Source organism: Magallana gigas, chromosome 10, assembly GCF_963853765.1.
Source record: "Magallana gigas chromosome 10, xbMagGiga1.1, whole genome shotgun sequence".
In the NCBI taxonomy this organism is placed as follows: domain Eukaryota; kingdom Metazoa; phylum Mollusca; class Bivalvia; order Ostreida; family Ostreidae; genus Magallana; species Magallana gigas.
In genome coordinates, this window is record NC_088862.1 from 32,248,688 (window position 1) to 32,264,800 (window position 16,113).

Sequence of the window (16,113 nt, forward strand, 5' to 3'; positions counted from 1 at the left end):
CAAATTATCACACAACAGTTTGTTTTGCTATCAGTCTGTTTATCCATTAAGTCAATATTGATCTCCTGTGTTATTTTTAAATCCGCTGGTCCCCCTTTGTCCATCAATTGTACAGCACCACAGACAAGTCATTCTGACAAAAGAAAGATCAGTTTATCGAAAGATAAGGTCATGGACACCCAAGGTCAAGTACTTCCAGGCTACTGACCATCTGCTTAAATTTTGTCAGTCTATTCTCACCCTGGGTCCACAGATAAAAATTGGAATCAGATCCTGTCAATATTTAAAGGCCGGGCCTACCTGGGACTTTTGGATGGGGATCAAATTACATTAATTTCTCTTTTTTTCTCTTTCTCTCTCCCTCCCTCCCCTTCCCTCAATAAATATACAGGCTTTCACAATATCGTAGAATATGCTTTATTAGTAAAATACTGTACATTTACGTCTTCATACATCATTAGTTCCGATTTAAAGGAAGGCCAGAGAGAATTCCAGTCAGAGTCTCTCTCTCTCTCTCTCTCGCTCTCTCTCTCTCTCTCTCTCTCTGACATGGGTTAAATTAAGTGTCTGTCCATCTCTGACCATCTCTCTATCACTGTGTCCATCTCTTTGGTCAAATTTTGTCATTCTATTATATTTTCCTCATAAAGAGATAAAAATGGGAAATTAGATCATGGAAATATTTAAAGGCCTACCAGGTACAATTAGGATGGAGATCAAATTATTGGTACATCTCTCTTTCACTCTCTTTCTGATGATGATCAAATTAAATATGTCTCTGTGTCCATATCTCTCTCTGTCTGTCTGTCTATAGACTATCTCATTCTCTCTCTCTCTCTCTCTCTCTCTCTCTCTCTCTCTGAGATTGGTTTTTAGATTTAATCTGTTTCTGTCCAATTCTCTCTGTGTCCACCTTTCCCTTGCCTCTGTTTCTGTGCATCTCTTTGTGTGTCCAAGACTTTTTGTGTCTTTCTTTTAAGCCCTCTCTCTCTCTCTCTCTCTCTCTCTCTCTCTCTCTCTCTCACACACATACACCAAAGAGTTGTAGCTTGAAATCTTTAATATGTCGTTTTAACTCTCTGTTCCAAGTTCTCCTGTCCAGAGCTTTTACCCTACAAACATAATCTCACTTCACATCTCTCACAAGCTTACACGTGTATGTAAAGCATTAAAAGCTAATTCTCCATCAAGTATACTGAGGCATGCTGGGAACAGATGTTTTAAATGACAGACTTTCTGAGAATTTTGACAGAATCCATATCTGGAGGGTGCCTCGTTTCCCACACCCCTCCAGAACAGCCCTCTTTGGTTTGTTTACATACTGTCACTTCTGTGTACGGCTGTATTTTAGTTATCTCTGCAAGTACACAGTCGCTTCCTGGGATTAAGAATATCACAATCTAAGGGGAAGAACTCCTGCTGTTCTATGTCAGTATCGAAGTGTTTTGTGGCTTCTAAACGTTGGTAAAAAGTTGGGGACGAATGAAATTGGCTAGGAAAAGTTAGTGGTAGCTCATGTATGTGTGAATATATAGGTTGGTTATTCTTATTTTTTTAACAAAATATCAAATCATGTTGTGTCTTTTGATGCATGTGCAGCTCTTAGAACTGTTTGTAGAAAAAAGTTTGATTCAAAGACATTGATTAAACTGGTAATTATGGTTTAAAGAAATTTTTATGATTCTACAAACTAAAAAATAATGATACATGACATTATTTCTTTGGTTGTATGTATAGATACATTGATTTTAAAAAGTCACTTTCTTTTGAAAAATTTTTGAATTTATTAATAAGATTGTTTTATTGGGAAGAAACTTGATATTCTTTTAGAAAATTATGACTCGGTAATGAAAAGAGAGAATGTTCCTCATAACAAATGTATTTTCTCTCAGATTTTATCACTCATGTTCACTAGCTATTAACATAAAGAAAAAAGCATTGAAATAAAATCTGAGAAGACATTATGCTGCATGTCGTACAGTAGACATTGATCTTTGATTGCAGTCATAAAATAGCATCACCTTTAAGTTTTACCAGGTAGAATTACGATCTCGTACCTGAGCACTCAAACAAGTCTTCAGGGATTTTTTTTTTATTTTTAAAATAAAAAAACACAGATACTCTGTAAACACCTCCTCATGGAGATCATTTGCCGTCACTGATTTAAAGGGTCACTTCTCTCCGTATAGTATTCAACGGATGCATTTTTAACGGCAGATGTCGCCAATGAAAATTAAAACCCTCGATCCTTGTGCATGTATAAAGTACGCGCGGGCCTGTTGCATGACTATTTACAGCGATTGCGGTTACAGTTTTGGAATTTTCATTGATTGCTTTTATACACGCTGTTAAGGAACGAACAGAGATAGGAATTTCTTTATACACATTGCCAGGTTTTTGGGAGGTAGTTTTAGTTTTCAGCCAACTGCATGTGTATATAGGTAAGACTTAATTCTTAAGATATTTTTACTTTCTAGATTAGACATTAATGGGAACTTTTTTATTCGCATATTATATTTTTGTACCTGTGAATACATGGCCATGCCATGCTAAATGAAACCTAGTGTGTACCTAATTCTTTCTTAGAAAAGTAGGTTTTATAGTGCTACATTATTTAACTAAAGATGTGTTTCTTTTGATCAGAAGGACTTTGCCCAATAGTTTTGTAATTTTTACCTTGCTACCTTAATTTGATGGGATCTTATCTTTATTATGAAAAAGTACATTTTTCAAAATTTTAAAAAAAGGTATGATAACTGTTTATAACACTATCATGTATGGTGGTAAATGCTGTGCATGTTTTCTACCAGGGATATTTGTGCTGATCATGACAAGGTATTTGCATCAAACCTGGTGCTAATTAATTTCCTCACAATAAACATCACAAACAAGATGCTAATTAATTTCAAGACCTTAATGTGGAATTTCATTTTCATTTTTGTGGATTACTGAATTTTTAAGAATGGTAGACTTAACTCTTCCTAATTCGTTGAAGATATATGATTAATTAAAGGTGAGGGGTACAATACTGGGGGTGCCCAGGAATTCCTTGAAATAATGAGACAGCTAGAGCCCAAACTCTGGCAATACCACAGTGGATCATGAATACTTCGTGCTAAAATCTGCTGAGCTTTCAATTAAAGTTTTTGCTTTCAACCTTTCACTTACCTGTTAAAACTCTTTGATCTAAAACAAGGCTTCTGGTTCATAAGTGAAAAAAGAGTTGTTAATTCATCTGACAAGATGTATGTTGAAGTTTTAAGATGAGTTTTTTACCAAATAAATTTTGTGGGGGGGGGGGGGGGGGGGGGGGAGAAGGGGTAGGGAGTATAGGCATCCATTATAAGAGAGTATATGTCTGATTTGAACACCATCTTTCTGGTAGTCCCATTGCTGCGATGCACAGGTGGGGCGGTCCAGAGAAGATCTGTTCACACCTGGCAGGTAACTTGGAATAGACGACCCAGGTATACCTTGTCTTTGTAATCTGGTAGTTTACACATTGTGCAAGTGTGCAGTAGTATCGATGTCCCCGCGTAATTCTGTCTTTGAGGAGTCGCCAGTCGCCGTGCTCTGATTTTTTCCCCTTCACCTGTATTTTGTTACGTAAAGTACCAGTTATATTTGATCTTTGATCGAGCACAAGGCCCATTAGAGGGGCAATTAGTTTTCAATAAGTGGTCCCCATACTTTCAAGATGGTTTTGTATTGTTGTGATTTTATATTGGTAGGCGTTCTTCTTCTGGCATTATATTAGTTTTGATTCGATTGTCATCTTTTATAAAATATTGCTCAGCAGGGGCATTCTGAATTAATCTGTGTTATGAAATATGAAATGATTGATTATAATACTCTATTGTTGAGTCTCAAGTCAATTCAAGTCAATGTAAGATTTGCATGGAGAGGAATTTTTTTTGAAGGAGAAAAGATGGGGTTTTTTTGCATAACTAGAACCCACCCCTTTTGTTATATGTTGCTTATCTTTGCTGTAGCAGTTTTGTGTGTGGCCAGACCCATAAAACCTTTGGTTAAGAAATATTTATTGCTGCACTGTACAGTGATTTTCACAATATTAATGCAGTAAATTTTCCTTAAATACTCGTGTAATATTAACACATTTTATTATAATTTATCCTCTGTTTATATTGCAGTAAGAGCAAAAAAGTCTTATATTTTTCATTGACTTTGTGAAAAATTTGTGACTTTATAATTATATATGATGTAAAAGGGAAATTTTACATGTTTAATTTTTTTGAACCTTTGATTTGCACAATTAGATGGTCATACAGCTATTATATCTAGCAAAGCCTTGCAATGTTTAAAATTCAAACATCTGCATGCGAAATTTTGTCTGAGTTTTTCATTTGATACGGTACCGTGTCATTTAAATAGTACTGTATTAAAAGGAGACAATGAACTTCTAATTGGTCGGGATGACCCCCAGCTCTGTGTGAAGTCAGATGGTTGCAATACAGAACTCCCCGTGATTATAAACCAAACCTCTTGTCTGACAGATAATTCCAGCAGATAATCTGATTAAATTTAATTGATGCATAGATATATGAGGTACTTATCACATTCTTATCTTGGTCGGGCTAACACAGGTTTCTATAAGAATTCGTCCCTAGGATCTGAAGGCAGTTTATTATTAACACGATGCAATTAACAGGGGGTAATAAGTCCCAGTAAATACCAAATAGAGGCTAATTTCTTAATTCACTGCAGGAATTTATCTCTGACAGGAGGATTATGGTAAAGATGCAGGTATGCAATTGGACCTATTTGCTAATTAAATGGAAATTTAACTCTATTTTTCATATTGATTTAAATTATTGGCTTATCGAAGGTTTTAATTTTAATTTGATATCATACTGTGGTTTCATCAATATTCATTGAATACCAATTTTCGTGGATTTCGTTGTTTAGTTGATCCACGAAATTTAATGTCTATTGAAGTGCAATTGTTATTAACATTTTGTATTGATAGGGTCATTGGCCACAAATTCACGTATCCTTGAAACTGTGATTTTCACTTTATCCACGAAAATTGATGCCCTTGAATATTAATGAAACCACAGTATTTAAAAATCAGTTATTAAAAAGTCGTTTTTTAAAATGAAGATATAATTGGAAGTTCAAGATATCAGTTATTGTAACAAACATGAATGGGTTAAATTTCTTTATGCTGCTATTCAAATCTTGTTGCTGCTATGAAATTTAAAGTTACTGTGTATAAGAAACTAAGAATTGATGAATAAAGCAGAATTGGACTTCCAGTTTACTTATTGTTTTTTTTATCTGATTTATTCGATTGTCGTAAAGTTGCTAGGAAAGGTCTAAGAGGTACATTATTGAGTCAATCTGTAGGAAAAATGATTAATTCCTCCAGAAAATAAGGATAGCCATTAAAGCTCTATATGAGCCCCCACTTTGTAACTGTTTTAATCTAATCTTTTGATCTCCACAGCACATTAAGTCTGTGTCGAAGAAAGGACATTTTTTTAACATTAATTTTCACCACGATATAATATTGTTATCATTGTAATCAAGACAAGATCGCTTTGTAGTAGAAAAAGAGCCCAAAAGACACGTTTCTGCAATCATATACGTCTTTCTTCTCGTCAAAGTGGGACGAAAAATCGGAAGTGGTTTCCTTAGATGGGCTTTATTCCTTCATTTTAAACGACACATCTAACCCTGCTGTAAAATAACCCCCACGGGTGACTCATATTGTCATTTAACTCCGAAGTGAGTCCAGAATAACCATCTTATTGTGAAACCGTTTATCACGTAGTTAAAGGGGCCAAATTATGAATGAATTAAATGGAAGTCAGGGAAAACTGCAGTGGCCTTGAATTAGTGTTACTGAATTATGTAGGAACAACCTAATCTTCTTGCATTTACTGTAAATGTATGCACTAATTATGCATTGGTTAAATAGGACTTAGTGCAATGTATATCTACACCACACTTCCAAAACCAATTTTTGACCCCCCCCCCCAAAAAAAAAGAATTAATTTAATTCTAAAATATTGTTATGAAGGAGGGGTTGTAACTAATGACTACCGGTAAAAGTAAGTGTTTAATGGTTTGAGACTATTGTTGCAATTTAAAAAAAATTGGGAAGTATTGAGTTTGATTCATCATCTTTTTCTCCCAAATTACGCAGAATTTGAAGGACATATACTTTGAGGAAGCGTTTTAATTTGTACCTCAGTATAATGACTGTTTCCGAAATGCACCCAGTCTATTTGGATATCCCACGTATTTGTTGTTGAATCAAGGACAACCGCAAGATGTTTTTTAAGTGTGAGAATTTTTATTCTAAATAAACAAAAGCTACTGTGTTTTTGTATATATTTTAAATACCCGTGTGGACATAGGTATTAAATGCAAAAAATCAGACTTTGTCGGAGTGGTACAAATTACTTTAAATAGTTTTCCCACTCATGTTAAATGCAAGGAGAGGATTTAGAAGGAAGGAACTGTGTATTTAAATAAACATTGGATGCAAACGTTAAAACACCTATTCTGACATTGTACATGGGTCAAATTAAATATTTGTGGTAGAGCACAATAAGGTTGATAGATTTTTCTGGTATTTAGCTCTAATCCTGTCTCAATGTGTCAGCTCTGAAGTATCCTTGAGACGAATTTAACGACAATTTACAAGTTGTCGCCTTTCCATCAATGAAATCTTTGCCTTTTAATGTCGTGCAGTTGAAATGATTTCTCTACTAGTGCAAGGCCAAACATGTCAAAGGTTTTAAAATATAGCATTTCGTACGATTCGTTCCAATAAGATATACCGTATTATACAATATTCGTTTTGTTAAATGAAGATTTAGGGTATTTGATATTCAATTCTATTTTAATATTTATTTATTTTACTTTTGAAAAATTGATATTTTTTTTCTTCACAAAATACAAGATATTTTACAAGATAATTATTTTCCTCAATGAAGATTGAAGGCAGTTAGTATTTTTTGATAATTTGATTGATTTGATTAATCAATACATGTAATTATTTATATTTTAATTTTGAGTAAATTTTTTTTTCACAATATTTCTTTAAAACTTGTAAAAGGAATTATACAAAATCATTTTTTGTTTGTTGAAAATAATAACTTTTAAGTTTAGTTTAACTGGATCAAGGAAGTACGGTAACCTATAATGACACAATTTTTACTTGTTTAACCCCTTAAGGGTATGCATACGTAATCCACGCATAATCTGAGTCATTAAAACACATTTAGTTCAATGTATGTTATGACGAGGTATATAATCAGTCGTAACAGATCAAACTCCTGTGTTTTTGCTAAAATGTAGTCAAAGAAAATTGGTATCATAATGTTGTAGTAAATGAAATTCTTTCTTAATATCTAGGGGAAAAAACATTCCAAAAAAAATTCCAAAATTTAATATATTTGAAGGATTTTTTATTGCAATATACAACAAGTAAGTAAGGTTGTTTTTAAAAGAAATTTTATACAATATCTGTAAAAAAATATTGATATTAGATTTATTTTGTTTCCAATACTAGGTGTGAAATTATGAAAAAAGTGGGAAAAGGTGATTTTGGAATTTAGTTAACTAATCAATGAATTAACAGAACATGCAGGAATAAAAAATTAGTTCAGAAAGTGGTTTTTGCAAGCGATCTTTGCCTGGAGAATTCAGTAAGATCTATGTTGAGATTTGAACAGGGAACTTCTATAATGATGGTCAAGAACTGATTCTTCCATGCTGTATCATTCATGAGGCCTTCCCATTTTGGACAGCTGGCCTTTTATAATGTCAAAGGGCAAAAGTCAAAAGGTTGTGTTGTTTCAGCTCTGCAAATAATTGATAAACTGAAACAAAGAATATAGCTCAGGTGAAAGAGAAAAAACTGATGTCCAGATATGAGATGCATTGTTAGGCGAGAGAAATTTAATTTTTAGTTTTACGGATTTTGTTGTAAAAAATTTGGGTCGGAGGAGGGAAAATAAAAAAAAAAAAAAAAAAAAGTGAGCAAACTTTTATTAATCAAAATTACATATTATTTGCTTGAACTTATAATACCGAGCGCAGCGAGAGGCGGGCGAAGCCCGCCTCGCGAAGCGAGGATTAAAGGTAACACGTATATATAAGAAAATCATTGAAAAATGAAAGTTGAATCAGGGGTACTAATGCCAAAAAAAAATTCTTCCAGCCCTGGGCGCCGCCATATTGGCAACCATTTTGTTTTTAAAAAGTTAGTTCGATCATTGATTGACTTGTACTTATCGATGTTTATTGCCCCTAAACTCGATTAAATAAGTTCCAGTGTTTCAATAGAAGGTAATTTGAATTAAAAAAAAATATAAGAGGACACCAGATAAGTTTCAATAGTGCTTCAATCAAGAAACACGACTTGTTCTATGTATGTCTTATCAAATTATCAGATGGAAAATAAAAACATTAACGTTAAGGAACTGATCTTTTAGACACTGAATAAAGTATTCAAATTTATTACAGCGGCATTCACATGAATTAAATTGATGAACAATGAAAGAAGAAATAAAAAAAATCGGAATCATGGAACTCTCTTCGGCTATTTCCGTTGAAAAAACTTCCGAAATATGACGTCATAATGTAAACTGAGCACGCGACGTTTAGTTTAACTTTGACGAATGATTTGAGTAGGCAACCATGCAGGCAGATCCTACTGTGGGCGTTTTTTAAAATAGATATTATTATACAAAAATCAAACTGCACTGTGTTAAATCTGCGCTCGGTCCAACGGTCACACCGTTTACATATTATAAATGAAATTAATTGAATTAAAAAGAATTTTTTTTTATGGTATCCATGCATTCTACCAAGTTATTGCAAATTTAGCCACGATCAATATAATGAAATTAATATACAAGTTAAGATCAAATTAGACAAGAGATATCTGTGAGCCAATGCTCACTAGTGATACCCCTGCTCTGATGTGAATTATTTTTAAATTAGAGTAGTTGCCCTTTGAATATTGACGTCACATTGTTGAGTCTGGAGCAGAACAAAATGGCAGCGTCGAAATTTGCTCAAATCTCTGCAGAGGTTTAAAATTGAATAGCAACAAAACGTTGTAAGTAATACCGAGCGCAGCGAGAGGCGGGCGTTAATGGTAACACGTATATATATAAAAAAAATAATTGAAAAATGAAAGTTGAATCAGGGGTACTAAGGCCAAAAAAAATTTCTTCCAGCCATGGGCGCCGCCATATTGGCAGCCATTTTGTTTTTAAAAAGTTAATTCGATCATTGTTTGACCGGTACTTATCGATGTTTGTTGCCCCTAAACTCGATTAAAATGTTCCAGTATTTAAATAAAAGGTAATTTGAATCAAAAGAAATAAAAGAGGACACGGGATAAGTTTCAATAGTTTTTCAGTCGAGAAACACAACTAGTTTTATGTATGTCTTACCAAATTATCAGATGGAAAATAAAAACATTAATAATCAAGGAACTGGTCTTTTAGATACTGAATAAAGTATTCAATTTTATTACCGCGGCATTTATATGAATTAAATTGATAAACGAAAGAAGAAATAAAAAAGAAGTTCGGAATTAACCCCTTCACGGTAACTGCGGTACTGCTCTTTTGCAGGGCAAAATGACATAGTTTGGTGAAATATGACGTAACGTCAATTGTTTCATTTACGTCATTTAATTATCTACCTACTGAAATTTCGGCAAAGTGTATCATTTGCCCTGCAAGATAGCAGTACCGCAGTTATCGTGAAGGGGTCTATAACGTAACTCTCTTCGGCTATTTTCGAAGACAAAACGTGTAATATGTTTTACGGTGTGACCGTTGGGGCGAGCGCAGAAGGAGCCATACATCTGTCATCATTGTTAAATGCAACCCGTGGACTTAACCAAACCAAAAAACTTTGGCTTTGTCTCGAAAACTTTTACCACCGCAAGGAACCGGAAGATATCAAACTTTTATTCCAATGGTCCCTTCCTAGGCTTATACACTTAAACAAAAAACTACCACTGAGCATTAATAAAATGTTAAACAGACTTATTAAAATATTTTGATAAACACAAAGCCGGTTTTTTTTTTAAAAATTATCTTTTCTTTACCTTTTAATAATGATCATTAAAATCAATAAATTGTGTGTCTGTGTTATTTCTCATTTTGTTCCTTGTTGTTACCGGTGTTTTAATTATTTTCCTCTGTGACATCAATTTTGTTTTTAATCTTTTTAATTTTTGTACGCTATATAAGCGTTGTAGACATATGTGCCCTCCCCCTCTTTTTAGTGTGTGATATCCAATATTATTGAAAGGTTTGACCACATATGCAACTATAACAAATACATGTAGATATTTTAACAGTTTAATTTATTTTCTTTTATTTATTCATTTCAAAATGACGTGGCTACATGTAGATCTAATAACGATTAGACTTTTCTTTTTTAATAGCGAGCGCAGCTCGCCGGCGCGCAGCGCCGGCGCGAAGCGAGCTCTACCGGCAAGGCGTGTGTGAATAGAAAATTCGGACTAATTGCACATTCATTCAACGGATTTTTTTGGCGTCAGTAAATCGGACCAGTAATGCATCGTTTTAATCGTCCCAGTAGTTCCCTGTAATCATGGCAATTTTTATCACTTCACACTCTCACGAGAATCAGCAAAACAAATTTAGACAGTAAAAACAATAACGATGTAAGCGACATACAGTCAATGTTACCTCTAAAGTTCACCTCAGTACACTTTCAATCAAAAATAATCGTGTGACGTCACAAACGTTTACACATTGATCCGATATATTTTTTCGGAGTCAGTAAATTTTGACCCACAATTCATAGTACCAATGGTTTCCAACCTCACGTTCCAACATCACGTTCTCCCGAGAATCAAAGTAAAACCTTTGAAAAGCTTATAAGATGTGTAATTTTAAGAACATCATGCTTTTTAAGTAAATAAAACAGTATACTTCGCATACTTTTATTTCTCAGGGGAGTTTTAAAGAGTAAGACGACACTTAACCAACGTCAGCTTTGACGTCACAATAAGCACTGATAAGGGGAAATTACTCTAATTGAAGTTATTGTAAATCTGCTGAAATGACCAAAATCCTCTTAAAATCTTGCAAAGGCTAAGATAAAGAACAGCTGACGAATAAGGACATTTCTTCAGATACAAAAAACAGTTGTAAATTGCACTAATTTGGATGAATGCTCACAAATATTTTATTCACTATAATTACGGTAATTTCCTGAAACGTAACGTTATACGTAGCAGCGGGGGGGGGGGGGGGGGGGACAACACCATGTTCTTTTAACATGATAAGCAAATATTTTTAAGCGTAAATTAAAAATAAAATTAAACATTAATTATTTTTTTAAGTGGAGGGGCAAATCCATGGTAAGTCGATTTTCTATGTATAAATTGACAAAAATGAAAAAAAATTTAGCATGGGGGAGCTCTATGATGAGTCAAGTTTTATATGTAAGTTTAAGAAAAAATGTCTACTGCAAAAAAAAGGGGGAAATCAATCAATCAATCATAATCACAATCACTTTAAAAGAGGAGATGCAGTGCAATGAATATTTATATATTAAAATCTTTATTATTTAACAACATTGTATCTGAGATTAAACTATTGTTCTACATATAAAATAAATAAATTATAACAAATCTTATAAACTATGAATAATGAAAATTTACTGGAAAATAGGTATGTTTTATTTTTTGGCATTCAAATTTCACGTTGTTAATTTTATTTTATTAATCTATTATAATTCATTGTTTGATCACATGCTGTGCTCGCCCCAACGGTCGCACCGTAAAACATATTATTAAGTTTAATTTGTCCACTATCCATTGTGTACTTTGTGTTTGTTTCAAGATCATTGGTATTAACCTTAAAACTTGTTCAGGATAACATTTTCTTTGCTTTTCATAAAAACTTTTAAGCCAAACCATGCATGGCTGACCTCCATCTTAAATACTCCATGTTATAGAGACGCTTACACTTGATTTTAAAAGCTCCCTTTGTCAAACGTTTTGCAGATTTCAAATCAAATAAAGTAATTTTAAAACCAAGATCGGTCAAACTTGAAAATTCCGGAAAAATTTCCGAAGATACGAATTTTTTTTCATTATTTTTTTTTTTACAAAATCGGAAAAATTGGGTCGGCGGATCCGTAAAACTAAAAATTTAATTTCTCTCGCCTTATGAGAGAGGAGGGAATATTTTCAGTAATAACACTCGAGAGAAGTAATCCATTGGGCATTTAGCAGACACAACAACAGTCTGGTCCATCCAAAACCAACACAGCAGCCATGTAGCGGTGCTCGACTAATGTAAACTGTATAGAGAAACAGTTAACACAGAAAGCAGTAAGGACAAGTGGTGTGTTTTCCAGCATAATGTTATTCTTACTCTAAGGTTTAGTAGCAGATGGCAGCACACTTTCAACTCAGTTCTGTCGAGTTGACTTACTTTTAAGAATTTTTAGAATTTGAAACAGTTTTGATTTGAGGTCATGGCTCAATGACTTTATTATTGGTAAGCAACTTGTTACCTTCTTGATGTGCATAATCTGTGGGAAGGGGTATATTACCAGGTATCTAATTTTTTTAATTTGAAAAGAAGGTGGATACATGTATGTGTCAGTTGGATACAAGTTCGAGTCTAAAAAAATTTGCTCTTTCAAAATACAGCATCATGCTTTTTGAGTCTTTTGAAAAACTGTGAAATTTTCTTCTCTCTGTATAAGTTTGGGGTTCTGAATGAAGCCAGATTTGATGTTTATGTTGTAATAAACAGAGTTATTTCTCTTTCAACTTGATAACACGACTCCCTGCTCCACTGTGCAGTATTGACATATTGACCGATGTATGACTAACTGTTGTGTTAACATGGTTCGCATAATGAGGCCTGCTAGATTATTATTGGTCCACTGATTGTCGTTTACCGTATCAGGGACAACACAGCAGAGTGGAATTATTGATGTTACGAGGGGCTGAGCCTACTCTGTAATACGCTGGTTCCCTCATGCTTCTGATGTTGCAGAGAGGAGAATGGGAACTAGTCAAGACAGAGAGAGAGAGATGAAAATAATCAATTTGTAGTAGTAGTACGGTAGATTTTTCAGTGTGCCTTTGAGCTGTGTTGGGTATAGCACACACAGTGAGCAGTGCATGAGTAATACGTGCACCGGAGAGAGAGAGAGAGAATTGGCTTCTCTCCTTCGCTCTGTGTAGATGAATGAGTTACAAATCTGGCAGAGGCTCAGACAGCACATGTTGTATTGGAGGGGAAAAACCATTAGCAGCATGCTAGCACAGCTAGGAGACTGAAATATGAAAGTTTTGTGAAAGAGGAGAATTTTTATTATTAATATCCGCCTGAGTTTTTGGTTTTTTTACTTGGATTTACATTACTGCTTGGAGAGAAATTGTGTTAATGTTTGGTGAGGATGCTTTATAAAAAATGTAGACTTGGAGAAAGTGAAATCGTAAATTATTTTTAGAATTTTTTCTGAGACAGGAGCTATATAGGTATATTCCCTTATCATTTTGTGATGATTTTGTTGAAATGCTTTTAAAGAAATTGCATGGATGCTTAATGTTATCATGTATGTTTATTTGACAGGTCACTAGAAATCTATTTTATTGATCATGTTGATATAAAAACTTAGAAAGGTGTTTATAATACCATTTGATTATGGTCTTTGATTATTTTCAATTTTCTTCCAGGGAAATGTGATGGAAAAGCTGTGAAAATTCAGGCGACTGTTAATGGCATTACCATTGGATATATATATTGGATGCTAGCACAGACCAGCTTATATTGTGTATTGAAAAGTGAATTGCGGAAGCTCCCTCGCTTATAAGGAATATAAAGGAAAGTTCCCTAATGAATGGATTCCTCCCCTAATTTGTGGATTTCTTGCGAGGATAAATAAAAAAGAAACTAGCGGCATGTTGATTTTGAATGTTGCCAGAGAAAGTATTGATTGGTGAAATGTAAGCTCCATTAGAAAGGATCCATCTACTGCATAAAGAAACCTTACAATGTAAGTATACAATCCAATTTGAATAAAGCTTCATGCGGAGGTAAAAAGGAAGTTAACTCCTCATGCAAATTTATTGCAGATTATTAACGAATCTAGTTAAATCATTGGGTACCAATGCATGGATATGAAATCATAAAATAGGATTAAATGTTCTGCTATGAATTATATAATTTAAACTTTATTTCATTGTAGCTTGTGACATTGAAATTGAGTCATGTTTATAATTGTGTTTAAAAACCCGATTAAAAGCAAACTCCTTAGAACCCCCACCTAACAAATGTACACGCAAGAATATCAATTTTTTTAATGATCACAAAAAGGACATTAATTGATTTGAAAATGAATGCTGTATGCGCACAGCATAAGCTGTGAACAGAAGTTTGGTTGTCATATGGTCATGCAGTTTTACTAATGAGAGTTTATGATGGAAAGAAAAACGCAGTACATGTATTCATATTGTACAATTAGCTTTGCCGTCTTCCCCTCCATCAGGACAAAATCTAGATGTCGGTACACAATGCTTCACTGCAGATAACTACAGAAAACCAGTTAATTAATAAATTCTCCCCGTATTGATCTATAATAGAGAGTTCTAGAATGCTAGTCTCTTTATAAAGAGCTATTTACTCTCAGGGGAATTGATATTTTAAAAAATGAAAATTAATAGCGATAATTTTTATTGATTTTTTGTTGACGCAGAATTATTGACAAGGCAATATATATATAGACGAGTTTGATATGATGAGTAAATGGCAAATAGGAAAGGTTACAACTTTGTTGTCCTAGTTTTGATATCATGATATCAAGTAGAAGAAAATCAATAAGAACTGGTACAAGCTGTGATTTTTTTTACCATTGCAATGAAAGGACCAAGTTACGCCATGTATAGTAGGCACACGCCATCAGATCAGGGCTTTTGTTACATCTTTTTTTAACGATTGTGGTTTTTTTACCGATCACTGATTTACTGATTTACTTTGCTCAGCTTACCGTATAATATGAGCTTTTATTGCTGCAATCTCATTTCAGTATAAATCTAGTGACATTTATCTTTGACGATCACGAAACTTCAATTTTTTATTTATTTTTTTCGGCGAAGTCTATTGATCCGAAGTTTCCTGCCGTAATTTGTAATCGAATATTTTTAATGAATACCAATGAGAGATTGGAGTAATAAAATACGGCTTAAAGTGTGTAATCCAAGTGGATCTGTTAAAAGGGTGCAATCCCATTGTGTTAATGATAATCATCTAATTAAGTTAAACACCTAAGATCAATTATTTTGATTTTATGTTGATTTTCAGATAGATATAAAGTCGGCCATCATAAGACGTGATTTCATAATTAAATAAAAGAACTTGAACTTTGATTTTAAGAAATTGCGTTGCTGTGGTATTTTTTTGGTATAATATACTGAGTAAGAAATTGATTTTGCTTTTATAAAAAGCAGATGTCTGCATGCATTAAAAATGGCAGGTGTAGTTGATAATTTGAAAAACATGCACTGAGAACCAAAAGAAGACTTAAGAAACACAAATTATGTTATGTCATGTTTTTGATGCTCCAGACATGCTTTAAACAAACCTAACATTCATGTATTATTATTAAAATTTTTGAAAACACCTGCTGTTGACAACTGAGTTCATTATTTACAAGTTCAAGATCAATTTATTGTTTTGTTCAGGGGTTGATTTGCGATTTCTCTGCACCTCTTAAACATACATAAAGTCTAGTGTGCAATTGGTGCATATATTATGCAGCTGCAGTTTTATGCACATGGTGCACAGACCACAGACAGGTTGATGCAGAATGCTGCACAGTTCATTGCCACTGCAACATTAATCCCACTTCCTAACATCTCTTTCACTCTCTTTCAACTTTTTTCTTTTTTTTTAGTCTTTGTTTACCAATACCTGAAATTTGTTATATTTCTTGACTGAAGTTAATTTGTATAAAGTTCTAAAAAAAACCAGATGATTTTTTTTGGGGGGTGGGGAGTTAAAATGGAGAAACAAATAAATTGTGTTTTGGGTTTTATGATAACGAGTATACAATAATGATTTT

The 16,113-nt window shown here is 33.6% G+C and overlaps 2 protein-coding genes across 6 annotated transcripts in view; one reads left to right on the plus strand and one right to left on the minus strand.

Annotated features, from left to right (window-relative positions):
* The window catches only part of LOC105330818 (uncharacterized), a 480,842-nt gene that overhangs the window by 453,820 nt on the left and 10,909 nt on the right, over positions 1–16,113 (minus strand). The window lies entirely within an intron of this gene.
* LOC105333039 (ras-associated and pleckstrin homology domains-containing protein 1) overlaps positions 1–16,113 on the plus strand; it is a 64,855-nt gene that overhangs the window by 553 nt on the left and 48,189 nt on the right. For 2 of the 5 annotated variants that reach the window (XM_066074046.1, XM_066074050.1), the window contains exons 1-2: positions 12,979–13,531; positions 13,730–14,049. In XM_066074046.1, the coding sequence (XP_065930118.1) occupies positions 14,048–14,049 (2 nt within the window). In that variant the 5' untranslated portion in view covers positions 12,979–13,531; positions 13,730–14,047. Of the gene's footprint in view, positions 1–2,293; positions 2,442–12,978; positions 13,532–13,729; positions 14,050–16,113 lie in introns of those variants that run through there. The other 3 variants (XM_066074048.1, XM_066074047.1, XM_066074049.1) reach the window with 3 other exon arrangements.